Source organism: Tarenaya hassleriana, unplaced genomic scaffold, assembly GCF_000463585.1.
Source record: "Tarenaya hassleriana unplaced genomic scaffold, ASM46358v1 Cleome584, whole genome shotgun sequence".
NCBI lineage: Eukaryota > Viridiplantae > Streptophyta > Magnoliopsida > Brassicales > Cleomaceae > Tarenaya > Tarenaya hassleriana.
In genome coordinates, this window is record NW_010968362.1 from 1,917 (window position 1) to 14,434 (window position 12,518).

At 43.4% G+C, this 12,518-nt stretch overlaps 7 protein-coding genes across 10 annotated transcripts in view; 3 read left to right on the forward strand and 4 right to left on the reverse strand.

Annotated features, from left to right (window-relative positions):
* The window catches only part of LOC104798838 (blue-light photoreceptor PHR2-like), a gene marked incomplete at its 5' end in the record, with an annotated part of 1,876 nt that extends 1,844 nt beyond the window's left edge, over window positions 1-32 (forward strand). The window contains one exon of the mRNA XM_019200744.1: window positions 28-32. Coding sequence (XP_019056289.1) covers window positions 28-32 — 5 coding nt within the window. The remainder of the gene's footprint in view (window positions 1-27) is intronic.
* Window positions 28-4,113, reverse strand: LOC104798829 (magnesium/proton exchanger-like). Of its 3 annotated transcripts, XM_010521033.2 has the most exons (4): window positions 1,353-1,532; window positions 1,132-1,245; window positions 566-1,006; window positions 28-388 (listed from the first exon to the last, which is right to left on the reverse strand). In XM_010521033.2, exons 3-4 carry the CDS (start codon window positions 933-935, stop codon window positions 48-50), a joined length of 711 nt encoding a protein of 236 aa, XP_010519335.1. In that variant the 5' UTR covers window positions 936-1,006; window positions 1,132-1,245; window positions 1,353-1,532; the 3' UTR covers window positions 28-47. The 3 variants fall into 3 exon arrangements, with proteins under 3 accessions (XP_010519335.1, XP_010519333.1, XP_010519332.1); XM_010521031.2 differs by lacking the exons at window positions 1,132-1,245; window positions 1,353-1,532 and adding an exon at window positions 3,934-4,113; XM_010521030.2 differs by lacking the exon at window positions 1,132-1,245 and having other exon boundaries at window positions 1,353-1,531.
* On the reverse strand, window positions 1,969-6,319 carry LOC104798828 (pentatricopeptide repeat-containing protein At3g62890-like). Its single transcript, XM_019200745.1, has 3 exons — window positions 6,277-6,319; window positions 2,557-3,696; window positions 1,969-2,471 (listed from the first exon to the last, which is right to left on the reverse strand). The coding sequence occupies exons 2-3, from the start codon at window positions 3,688-3,690 to the stop codon at window positions 2,040-2,042; spliced, it is 1,566 nt and encodes a 521-aa protein (XP_019056290.1). The 5' UTR covers window positions 3,691-3,696; window positions 6,277-6,319; the 3' UTR covers window positions 1,969-2,039.
* LOC104798826 (pentatricopeptide repeat-containing protein At3g62890) lies at window positions 4,549-6,542 on the reverse strand. The gene is made up of 2 exons (XM_010521028.1): window positions 5,137-6,542; window positions 4,549-5,051 (listed from the first exon to the last, which is right to left on the reverse strand). Exons 1-2 carry the CDS (start codon window positions 6,424-6,426, stop codon window positions 4,620-4,622), a joined length of 1,722 nt encoding a protein of 573 aa, XP_010519330.1. The 5' UTR covers window positions 6,427-6,542; the 3' UTR covers window positions 4,549-4,619.
* A 138-nt stretch (window positions 6,543-6,680) lies between these two features.
* Window positions 6,681-7,813, reverse strand: LOC104798830 (60S ribosomal protein L22-2-like). Its single transcript, XM_010521034.2, has 2 exons — window positions 7,471-7,813; window positions 6,681-6,975 (listed from the first exon to the last, which is right to left on the reverse strand). The coding sequence occupies exons 1-2, from the start codon at window positions 7,716-7,718 to the stop codon at window positions 6,831-6,833; spliced, it is 393 nt and encodes a 130-aa protein (XP_010519336.1). The 5' UTR covers window positions 7,719-7,813; the 3' UTR covers window positions 6,681-6,830.
* A 97-nt stretch (window positions 7,814-7,910) lies between these two features.
* LOC104798831 (outer envelope pore protein 16-4, chloroplastic) lies at window positions 7,911-9,678 on the forward strand. 2 transcript variants are annotated; one of them, XM_010521036.2, is made up of 7 exons: window positions 7,911-8,066; window positions 8,148-8,199; window positions 8,311-8,342; window positions 8,430-8,463; window positions 8,689-8,697; window positions 9,048-9,188; window positions 9,356-9,678. In XM_010521036.2, exons 1-6 carry the CDS (start codon window positions 7,995-7,997, stop codon window positions 9,161-9,163), a joined length of 315 nt encoding a protein of 104 aa, XP_010519338.1. In that variant the 5' UTR covers window positions 7,911-7,994; the 3' UTR covers window positions 9,164-9,188; window positions 9,356-9,678. The 2 variants fall into 2 exon arrangements, with proteins under 2 accessions (XP_010519338.1, XP_010519337.1); XM_010521035.2 differs by lacking the exon at window positions 8,689-8,697 and adding an exon at window positions 8,800-8,867 and having other exon boundaries at window positions 7,930-8,066; window positions 9,029-9,188.
* Window positions 9,679-10,039: 361 nt separating this feature from the next.
* LOC104798832 (60S ribosomal protein L7a-2-like) lies at window positions 10,040-12,349 on the forward strand. The gene is made up of 7 exons (XM_010521037.1): window positions 10,040-10,107; window positions 10,401-10,442; window positions 10,550-10,751; window positions 11,329-11,498; window positions 11,599-11,727; window positions 11,820-11,912; window positions 12,005-12,349. The coding sequence occupies exons 1-7, from the start codon at window positions 10,105-10,107 to the stop codon at window positions 12,134-12,136; spliced, it is 771 nt and encodes a 256-aa protein (XP_010519339.1). The 5' UTR covers window positions 10,040-10,104; the 3' UTR covers window positions 12,137-12,349.
* The last annotated feature ends 169 nt before the right edge of the window (window positions 12,350-12,518 follow it).

The following is a 12,518-nucleotide window of genomic DNA, read 5'->3' on the forward strand; positions in this document are numbered from 1 at the left end:
CTTTCTGCCTAAGTTCCAGTAGGCGAGTCTAACTCAATGAATGTCCATCAAATATTGTAAAAAAAAAATCTCGTATTATGCCCACAAACATAAAAGTAGAGGAGCTCGAAACATACATAATTGGAGGCGTGAAGATGAAAGCAAGAATATGTTTCATCACAATTTGGATGTATGTGAGGAAGTTCACATGAATAAAACTTTTCCTGAGTTACCTCGAGGATTATGTAGAGCCAGATGTAAGCCCAGAAAGACCAAAACAGCTCCACCAGCCAAACACCTAAGTCGGCTATCTTTTTCAATTCTCCAGCCTTTGGCATTAATACACAAACAGCATGGATTGGGAAAAGATCAAATGCGGCAGAACCAACAAGTGTTCCAGGACCGAGACCTACGTACAAAACATGGTGTGAGAAGAAATATTAGACAGGGTGTAAACCATTCATGGGATGTGATATGTGATATGGTCTTCCAACAACCCATTTGATTACCCGAAAAGGAAAAAATGCAGATTGTATTAACTCCAGTTACCATGCACAAGTAACAAAGAGTATTGAAAGGACCAAACCTCCAGCGTACAGCTCCCCAACATTTCGTACTGCATCAATGGTAGCCAATGATATTTGAGGAAAGCTGGTTCCAAATGCCAACAAACTGATGTCTGCAATCGTAAAATTCCAAACTTTCTTGTACGTGACAGTTTCAGAATTAGTAACAGGATCTATCTCAACCACTTTACGTGAATGTTTAACAACATTCTCCATAGACAGGAAGAATCTTGCAGTAATGGCCGACAACCCGACAAAGCAGTAGCCAAGACCGAGGAAATATAAGGCGGCACGAAGACCATCTGAAAGAACAGTTTCTCCAGAAAACAGGAAGTAGCTTTCACATCGGATGTGTCCAAGGACCTCGGTCTGATTAAGGATCGAGGTCATTTTGGTTTAATCCCCAATAAGATAAGTCAACTGAACACAACTAGCTCTTGAGATCACCAGGACAAATGAACCTGACATACGAAAGATGCTGAGAACATTAAGAATCTGCAACATTCAGCTTAATCATTCGAAACACAGTTTCACGAGAAAAACATAACTCTGTCCAAAGAAATCGGATCAGTATCCATTGACTTACCACCGAAAGCCAGCACCAGAAGTAACCATTTCCAGGAAAAGAAAAAACAAATCTAAGGCATTCATCAGAAGTTCAGATGCAACATCAGATCTTCGCAAAATCAAGAGCCAAAACCTAATAGCTCAAAGGAAGTAGAGAAAAATTACAAAATTCTCGAACGATACAAGGCAGAATGAGAAACAGAGAGAACCACAAGCCAAGAGATCCATGCAAAATCGTACCGGAGGACTGCGTCCAGATCGCATTCCACCGGAGATCAGCCGACAGAGAGACGGATGCGCAAGTTTGAACTGATGAGAGTGGTGGGCTCTCGGCTATTTGTTGTGGAGGCTCTTGAGCCATTTATTTGCAAACTCGGAGAGACTTGTGCACATGATGACGACGATACAGTTATTTGAAAATTGTGTGGGAGAGAGACGGGTGACACGGAGACATTAGGCGTTAATTTCTAACAGCTATTTGTTTGGCCCTATATTGCGAAGATTTTCGTATAAGTGGACTTAATTGTAATTTGCTTGTTCGTTTTCGTTTCGTAGCAGGATTTCTTATTTCATCCTTCAACTCTTTCTTAATTCTAAAGTGACACCGTAATAAATATAATTGACTTTATAGCCCCCTTTACATATTGAAAGCCCAAGAAGTTGAGTTCGTGGTGATTTTTTTTTTCGTTATAAAATAATCAGAGACAAATAATCGAATAACATTATTGAGATTAAAAAAAATGAATATATTCGTTGAAATAAACGGAAACATAACACAATCCAAAACCGTCATTTTCACAAATGCATTATTGAGATTTTCAAAATTAAACTGGGAAAAACGTTTTTCACGTGGATATGACTCGAAACAAGCAATCCATTCACAAAATCAATGTATTTTTTTTTATTTGGTCTCGTCAAAGAAATGTTTCACCAATAGTCTCCACAGGAGCATTTCCCGTCACTGAAACGGTGAAACCTGTTACAATCTCTAACGACAATCTCTCTTCCAAAAACTTTGGAGATCATCTTCATAACGACATGGCAATCGCCACAGATCCTGAGATTCTTGATGATCCTGACAGGAGTTCCGGCCTTTGTCTTCAGCAAACAGAACGACACCGCCAGTTTCTCGCTGTGGACAGACAGTGCCATCTCTTTGCCTTCCTCGTCCAGATCGAGCAGAACCTCCTTCGTGTCTGAAACATATCCCTCCTCCATTCTCAGCCTCTTCATTATCTCCTCGTGCATTGCGTATATCCCTTCGCTCTCTTCATGAGACTTGTCCCCCGCCATGAACTCGTGAATGATTCCATCCAGTTCTACCGAGCTGCATCCCGGAAGTTTCTTGATCCCTTTCGCCTGTCGGAAATCAGAGAAGACGAAAAATCTGAGATTGTTTTTATCCGAAGTTTTCAAGAACTTGCACAAAACGTCAGTTTATTACCTCCATTTCGTCTCTGATACACTTCACTTCACTCCACCGCCCAGTTTTCGCATAGACATTAGAGAGAAGAACGTAGGCTCCGCTGTTCGATGGGTCAAGCTCGATCAGGTTCTTGAGTGCCATTTCACACGTTTCAATGTCTCCAATAACTCTGGATCCACTTAAAAGAGATCCCCATATGAGTACATCAGGCTCCATAGGCATAGACCCGATGAAGCTCTTTGCTTCTTGGATCAAACCAGCTCTTCCATAAAGATCAACCATGCATCCGTAATGCTGGATTGATGGAGTAATACCAAACTTCTCGTTCATCATTGCAAAGTACAGTTTTCCTTCTTTAACCAGACCTCCATGGACGCAAGCTCCAAGAACTCCCATGAATGTCACCGCATTTGGGTTTATTTCGTTACTGATCATTTCTGAGAACAAATCGAAACATTCTTTTGTGTGGCCGTGCATGGCTAAGCCCGAAATCATGGCACTGTAAGCTTTGACGTCTTTCTTCCGTCCCATGGCATTGAAAACCCATTTCGCCCTTTCGATGCTCCCGCATTTCGCGTACATGTCAATGAGAGCTGTGGCTAAAACAAGGTCGACTTCCATAGCGGACCTATCGATGTAAGCGTGAATCCATTTCCCTTGCTCGAGCGCACCCAATCGCCCACAAGCCAACAAGACAGTCGCCATGGTGAATTCGTTGGGTCTGACAAAACTTCCGTCGGCTCTCGGCAACTGCATCTCTCGGAACAGATCGAGCGCTTCTTTGTATTTCCCAGACATCACGTACCCGTTTACCATGCAGCTCCAAGAAATCACGTTTCTCTTAGGCATTTCGTCGAACAGTTCCCGCGCGACGTCGATCAACCCGGCTCTCGAATAGGCATCGACAACCGAGTTCCATGCCGGTAGATCCGGAGAGACCGACTCATTGAAAACTTGACGAGCAGAACCCAAATCGCCGCAAGACGAATACATGTTGATAAGCGAAGTCTGGACAAACGGGTCCTCATCAAAGCCAAAAAGAAGGATATGAACATGGGATTGTTGCCCGATACGATGATGAACAGGATTGTCGAAAAACTGGAGGAGGAAGGGGAAGGTATGGAAGTCGGGAATGACGCCATGGCGGCGCATGCGGAGATAGATGGAGACTTACCACCGAAAGCCAGCACCAGAAGTAACCATTTCCAGGAAAAGAAAAAACAAATCTAAGGCATTCATCAGAAGTTCAGATGCAACATCAGATCTTCGCAAAATCAAGAGCCAAAACCTAATAGCTCAAAGGAAGTAGAGAAAAATTACAAAATTCTCGAACGATACAAGGCAGAATGAGAAACAGAGAGAACCACAAGCCAAGAGATCCATGCAAAATCGTACCGGAGGACTGCGTCCAGATCGCATTCCACCGGAGATCAGCCGACAGAGAGACGGATGCGCAAGTTTGAACTGATGAGAGTGGTGGGCTCTCGGCTATTTGTTGTGGAGGCTCTTGAGCCATTTATTTGCAAACTCGGAGAGACTTGTGCACATGATGACGACGATACAGTTATTTGAAAATTGTGTGGGAGAGAGACGGGTGACACGGAGACATTAGGCGTTAATTTCTAACAGCTATTTGTTTGGCCCTATATTGCGAAGATTTTCGTATAAGTGGACTTAATTGTAATTTGCTTGTTCGTTTTCGTTTCGTAGCAGGATTTCTTATTTCATCCTTCAACTCTTTCTTAATTCTAAAGTGACGCCGTAATAAATCTAATTGACTTTATAGCCCCCTTTACATATTGAAAGCCCAAGAAGTTGAGTTCGTGGTGATTTTTTTTTCGTTATAAAATAATCAGAGACAAATAATCGAATAACATTATTGAGATTAAAAAAAATGAATATATTCGTTGAAATAAACGGAAACATAACACAATCCAAAACCGTCATTTTCACAAATGCATTATTGAGATTTTCAAAATTAAACTGGGAAAAACGTTTTTCACGTGGATATGACTCGAAACAAGCAATCCATTCACAAAATCAATGTATTTTTTTTTATTTGGTCTCGTCAAAGAAATGTTTCACCAATAGTCTCCACAGGAGCATTTCCCGTCACTGAAACGGTGAAACCTGTTACAATCTCTAACGACAATCTCTCTTCCAAAAACTTTGGAGATCATCTTCATAACGACATGGCAATCGCCACAGATCCTGAGATTCTTGATGATCCTGACAGGAGTTCCGGCCTTTGTCTTCAGCAAACAGAACGACACCGCCAGTTTCTCGCTGTGGACAGACAGTGCCATCTCTTTGCCTTCCTCGTCCAGATCGAGCAGAACCTCCTTCGTGTCTGAAACATATCCCTCCTCCATTCTCAGCCTCTTCATTATCTCCTCGTGCATTGCGTATATCCCTTCGCTCTCTTCATGAGACTTGTCCCCCGCCATGAACTCGTGAATGATTCCATCCAGTTCTACCGAGCTGCATCCCGGAAGTTTCTTGATCCCTTTCGCCTGTCGGAAATCAGAGAAGACGAAAAATCTGAGATTGTTTTTATCCGAAGTTTTCAAGAACTTGCACAAAACGTCAGTTTATTACCTCCATTTCGTCTCTGATACACTTCACTTCACTCCACCGCCCAGTTTTCGCATAGACATTAGAGAGAAGAACGTAGGCTCCGCTGTTCGATGGGTCAAGCTCGATCAGGTTCTTGAGTGCCATTTCACACGTTTCAATGTCTCCAATAACTCTGGATCCACTTAAAAGAGATCCCCATATGAGTACATCAGGCTCCATAGGCATAGACCCGATGAAGCTCTTTGCTTCTTGGATCAAACCAGCTCTTCCATAAAGATCAACCATGCATCCGTAATGCTGGATTGATGGAGTAATACCAAACTTCTCGTTCATCATTGCAAAGTACAGTTTTCCTTCTTTAACCAGACCTCCATGGACGCAAGCTCCAAGAACTCCCATGAATGTCACCGCATTTGGGTTTATTTCGTTACTGATCATTTCTGAGAACAAATCGAAACATTCTTTTGTGTGGCCGTGCATGGCTAAGCCCGAAATCATGGCACTGTAAGCTTTGACGTCTTTCTTCCGTCCCATGGCATTGAAAACCCATTTCGCCCTTTCGATGCTCCCGCATTTCGCGTACATGTCAATGAGAGCTGTGGCTAAAACAAGGTCGACTTCCATAGCGGACCTATCGATGTAAGCGTGAATCCATTTCCCTTGCTCGAGCGCACCCAATCGCCCACAAGCCAACAAGACAGTCGCCATGGTGAATTCGTTGGGTCTGACAAAACTTCCGTCGGCTCTCGGCAACTGCATCTCTCGGAACAGATCGAGCGCTTCTTTGTATTTCCCAGACATCACGTACCCGTTTACCATGCAGCTCCAAGAAATCACGTTTCTCTTAGGCATTTCGTCGAACAGTTCCCGCGCGACGTCGATCAACCCGGCTCTCGAATAGGCATCGACAACCGAGTTCCATGCCGGTAGATCCGGAGAGACCGACTCATTGAAAACTTGACGAGCAGAACCCAAATCGCCGCAAGACGAATACATGTTGATAAGCGAAGTCTGGACAAACGGGTCCTCATCAAAGCCAAAAAGAAGGATATGAACATGGGATTGTTGCCCGATACGATGATGAACAGGATTGTCGAAAAACTGGAGGAGGAAGGGGAAGGTATGGAAGTCGGGAATGACGCCATGGCGGCGCATGCGGAGATAGATGGAGACCGGAGAATATGGTCGCGCCGGCGTGACATTTTGGACTTGGGCGCGTATGATGTTGTTCCATATGAAAGACTCCACTGTCCGGTGGCGAAGGTGAAGAATCGGATTTGTAGAAGATATGAGCTTACGGGAAGTTCCCATTTCCCATCTGTTGTTGGTCCGAGTCCAATAAATATGCAAACTTTCGTCAACTCAAAACTTTATCCAGACATGGTAGCTTTTGATCTGAAACCAGACAAACTGGAACGGTAAATTGATCTCTTTTTGATCTGATATCCGACGAGGGTTTCTTGACAACCATATTATATTACTCAGGCACACAGAAATACAGCCAATGCGGGAGCAAGATGATCAGATTCACATTTCAGAGGCATATGCGTCTAGGGCGAGCAAGATATTGGATAAAACATCACTTGTAACTGGAAAACTTGGCGTAACATTGAAGAGGATCTCAACAAATTCAGACAACTGATAATGGAAAAGAAACAAAATACAACCTAAGCCCGAGATATTTGGAGTTCCAAAAGGAGAAACTGGGGTCGTTTTCAATCTTCCTCTTCACCCTCATTCTCGGCTATGTTGAAGTAGCGTAATTCATAGATACTCCTATCCTTGTTGGAGGCAATCACACGGAGCCAATCACGAACATTGTGCTTCTTCAAGTATTTCTTGGTCAAGTATTTAAGGTACCTGAATCAGATCAACAAGGAAAGGCTAAGTACCATCTCGCAGAAGCAAAAGAATTGCAACTTTAACCAATGTCAAGCAAGAAGATTGAGAGCCAGACCAGCAACCACCAAAATCCAGATCGAAAACCGATACATTTTCTTGTGGTATACAAGTTATACGAACAAATTGCAACGCAAAGACCACCCTGAATCTCGACCGGTAAACGGGTTTCAATTGCTGAAGATTGAGAGCCCGATCTCATTCGCAATTTACAAACTTTTTCCACTTTTCACCGGCTCCGACTAAGTTGGAAATCCAGTTCAAGTTACAGCATTTTCTTAATAGATAGATACAATACGAGAAGTTTCAAAGATTCAGACAAATGCAAATAGGAGTTAGATCAATATCTCCGACGAACCCAACCAACCACGTTGAAGATGAAAACGAAGCAATTCAAAACCCCAAACGAAAAGCCAGATAATAAAGCAAACGCCAGTGGTTCGTCGATTCACTCACCTCTTGGAGAAGTTGGTGTCGGCGGTGACCGTGATCTTGCTCTTGTCGCGAGTAACGGTGACTGCGTCTCCAAGAGCGCCGGGTTTACCGCCGACCTTGATCCTCTCCTGCAGGAATTTCTCCAGAGAGGCAATGTCCATGATCTTATCCTCCACCGGCTTCGAGCAGTCGATGACGAAGGTCGCTGCCTTCTTCTTCCCACCCTTCGTCGTCGTCGCCGCCGCCGTTCCTCGAGTCCTCGTCGACATCCTTTGCTCCGCTATTCGCCGGCTTAATTCCCCCGCAGCAGAAGGATTACAGGTTGGTTTAGTCTTCGTCGCATGAAAAATGCTACTATTACGAGAGAGAGAAACAAAAAAAGGCGCCCTTCTAGGGTTTTCTATGTCCATACGACGGCGTTTTGAGCCACTTATTCGGATTCTTAAAACGGCGTCGGATCGGGTTCCGGTTCGGTCGATTATCCCTTTTCAAAAAACCGGGAAATCAAAATTTGCGGGACAAATTTCCGATCAGGGAGAAGTGAGATGGAGGAAGAGCAGATGTCCTCCGTGCCGTGTTCTTCACTCGCCGTCGAATCGGCTATCCGTGTCGCGACGGTGAGAACGGAGGAACTTTTCTCAATTCCGAGAATTTCCGATGTATTATTCTCTGAGAATTGTTCAATTTACCAATTTCAGGCCGGAGGGATTTTTGGATTTTGCGCCGGGCCTCGTGAAGGTCGCAGAATAGGTACAGAACTAGCATCTGAGATAGATATTTCCAGAATTCAGATTACCGTCACTTTTTGTGTGATTCATCTGTGTTCAGTAGTCGTGACTTAATTGCTGATTCTCTCGACAGGTCTAACCGGCGTACCGCAAGCTTCATATGTGGTAACGAATCTGTGTTTTTTTTCTGGTTGCTGCTCATTCGAGAACCCTTTCGCTCTTTCGGTTGATCTTTGGAAGTTGATTTTGTAGGCGAAATATGTCGGCAGATTCGGCTTTCAATGCGGTAAGTTGGGTCTATTTCTTCGGGATTTTTTGATTTTTTTTGCGTTTATGAACATTCTCATCAATGTCTAGGAAACTTAACATAGCGTTGCCCATCTGCCTGCATCTCGTGTGCGTTTCTGTCACCAGTCAGAGAAGAAATTGTCTTTTGTTATGAACTCTGTCTTGTGGTTAGAGCATCATTACCTGCATATACCTAAACTATACCCATTGTAGTTTCGTTCAGGTCTTGTTGGTGGTTTATTTGGGGAAGAAGAGCAGGAGAAACATGTCTACTTCGGTTGTCTGCATCATTACCTGCATATACCTAAACTATACCCATTGTAGTTTCGTTCAGGTCTTGTTGGTGGTGTTTTTACTATGACCCACTGTGGGCTTCAGAGATATCGTGGGAGGAATGATTGGGTTAGTCCTAAAACCTCCATCATTTTACTACTACATAGTTCAAAGATATCTGGTTGGATTACAGCTTTGAGCTGAGATTTTAGATTCCTGGTCACTTGTGTGTGCTGCGGTCTACTACCTAGCAGAGTATCAAGTAATCATTCCTCGCATGGGTTTTTCAGGTGAATGCTTTGATCGCAGGGGCCGTGGCTGGAGGGGCAGTTGCTGTTCGGACACGGAACTTGACCCAGGTTGTTGGCACAGCTGGCCTGGTTTCCGCGTTTAGTGTTTTGGCTAATTATTCAAGGACAAATTGAAACAGCCCTAGGACAATAGAGCGAGGTGACTCTTAGTTCGACCATCCTCTTCCATTTCATCTCATTTCGTTATTTGACTTTGACCGTAGGAGCCCGACCTTAGTGTCTCCGGGTTCCGTTGTAACATATCCAATCCCTGAATTTTGATTAGTCTGTTCAAAATCATATGTTTATTATGTTTGCCCCTCGCAGGCCTGGCCAAATCCCCATCAAGAAACTGGGCTGGAAGTTGGACGCTATCTTGAAACGCAGAAGATGCGGGGAAAGCTAAAACTATAGCAAGTCATGTGGACTCTGGTTCAAGACAAGTTGAGTGACAGACCAGTGGGTGATGATTGGTGAGTTACCAGGTCTTGTTTTTTTAAGCCTGTGTACCTTGTGTTTGTAACTGACCCGTCATTCATTTCTCGGCCACGTTTTGATCGGAGGGACTGCCTTTGTCGACGACCATCCATTTCTCCTACTGCGTTTGCATTGATTCGTTTATATATATATATATATATGGTTATGCATAATACGTGATATTGGACTTGCGATTGTTGAATGTTACGGAGCTTTTGAGGGTACAAAAAAGCATTAAAGAGTTCAATTTCATTCTCGAAGAATGGTGACATCATTTAACTGGTGAGGGATGAACAGAGTTGCCATTTTGGTATGTATGAAGGGAACACAAAGAAAAAACGATGGTAGTTGCATTGCAACAAGAGCCGGCTTCGCATGTTTGGCGGAAGCTAAACCGACGTCGTTTTAATGACATAAGCGCCCCGCAAGCACATCCAATGGGCCTGAAACAAAGTGAAAACAATTGGGGCCCAAAGCCCGGCCCAACAAATACTGAGACAACGAGCAAATGCCCTACCTGCATAATTACCGTATAAACGCTAACCCTCTCATCTTTCTCGCCGCTGCCGTCAAGCGAACTTGCCTCGGAAGGAGACGAAATGGTAAATCCCAAAACCCTAGCTTCAATTCTTGTGCTTCTCTTCGCGATCTCATACGTGCATCGTTTCTGTATCACTGTTTTCGATCCCCTTTCTCTTGTTAACAGCTCGTGTGCTTTTGATTTTCCTGTCTGAATCTGGGTTGAACTGTTTAAGGATCTAAACAGATGGATTCCGACTTCTTTTCGGTGACTTTGCTCCGTTTAGATGGTGTTGGTAGTATGTGTCTGTCGACCGTTTTTTGAAGCGTGTTGCTTATTTTAAGCTTATTGGGTATGCAACATTTGTGGTTTTAGGCCCCGAAGAAAGGAGTGAAAGTGGCTACCAAGAAGAAGCCGGTATGATTTCACTTGTCTTTTTTTTTATCGTATTCTGTAAGATTTTGATGTCGGTATTATTTTGATTGTTCTTATATAGGTTCATGTGTTGATTTCTGATATTATAGGAGAAAGTTACAAACCCTTTGTTTGAGAAGCGGCCCAAGCAGTTCGGTATTGGTGGTGCCTTGCCTCCCAAGAAGGATCTTTCTCGGTATATCAAATGGCCAAAGGCTATCCGCCTCCAGAGACAGAAGCGGATCCTTAAGCAGAGGTTGAAGGTCCCACCCGCCCTTAACCAATTCACTAAGACTCTTGACAAGAACCTAGGTATCACTTTTTTTTGCATTTTCTTATTAAATGTTAGTGTTTTCTCATCTCGGTTATGCAAATTGTCTGCCTGTAATTATATTCGGATAATCTTGTTATAATGTTGTTTTTCTTAGTGCTATGCTGGTGTTTTTGTTAGTTTCTAGCTGGTTGATCTTATGTAGTGGTTCTACTGATGTTCCCTCAATTTGGTATGTATGTGTATATCTTTTTCTGTTCTGCGTTACATGCGGTGTTGACGTGATTTCTCTCCGGAAATCAATACATGAGAAGGGGCAAGCTTATTGAAAATCTTGTAGAGCCCAAAGTAATCGTCAGAAATTAACTGGTAGTAATGTTGATGGTCTTCCTAATAACCAGGATATCCTCCGTGAATGCAGTTGTCTCATATTCCATTGCCTTGTGGAGCAGCGTCGCTGCCGTTACCTCTTGGGACTGGCCATGAGATATACATGTGTTTTCTTTGCTTGTTTCTGTTTGTTTATTTTTAGTTGACAGTAATATTTTCAATATGCTTTCTGTACACTAGTAACTATCTATCTCCGATGTCTAACATGGTTTATGTTCCTGATTCCAGCAACCAGCCTCTTTAAGCTCCTTCTTAAGTACAGACCAGAAGACAAGGCTGCCAAAAAGGAGCGTCTTCTCAAGAAGGCTCAATCTGAGGCAGAGGGAAAGCCGTCCGACGCTAAGAAGCCTATTGTTGTGAAGTATGGCCTTAACCATGTGACCTACCTCATTGAGCAGGTAGGCTTTTTTCTTTTCCGTTACAACTTTTTTCTTTGATCCAGTGTGAACTGTTTGCCAGAATCCGAATTATTTATGAAGTGATGCTATCTTCTTGCAGAACAAGGCCCAACTTGTTGTGATTGCTCATGATGTGGACCCAATTGAGTTGGTCGTGTGGTTGCCTGCTCTGTGCAGAAAGATGGAAGTCCCATACTGCATTGTGAAGGGGAAATCACGTCTGGGAGCGGTAATAAAATCTCTGTATCTGTCTAGGTTTAGTCCAAACATTTCTGTTCATAAATGCATGACGGGTAATGTTTGTAACGGTTTGTCACATAGGTTGTTCACAAGAAGACTGCTTCCTGCTTGTGTCTGACCACTGTCAAGAACGAGGACAAGCTAGAGTTCAGCAAAATCCTCGAGGCCATCAAGGTAAAGAGAGAAAGTAGAATAGTGAAATGCGTTGTGTTGTGGGGAAAAAAACTTGTTGTTGACAATCTGGGTTTTCTTATATGGGTTTGTAGGCTAACTTCAACGACAAGTACGATGAATACAGAAAGAAGTGGGGAGGTGGCATAATGGGATCCAAATCTCAGGCCAAGACCAAAGCCAAGGAGAGGGTTCTTGCAAAGGAGGCTGCCCAGAGGATGAGCTAAGGCTCTTTTTGTTATTATTATCTACTCTTAAAATGTCATTTTCCATTGTTCTACCTCTCTTATTTTACGTTTTGGTTTATTGAATCCTCCAGACACCCTATTAGTCCAATCACTCTGTTTTTGTTCGGACTGTTGATGATACGATGTCGTTTTAGGTTTCAAACCTGGGGATGTGATTCTGGATTTTGGGTTTAAATTAGGGTTACAGACCAATGCACACGTATTTTTTATGTCGGAGCGGCATGGAAGCTACCACTGATTGGGCCTGGAAAGAACCAGAACTCGAGCTCTACACCATTCCTGCCCAATCCAGTATGTCTTTTTCGCCCTCCTCAGCTGCGGCCATACATTGTCTGTCTCTCTCTCTCTCTTTTTGTTTTTC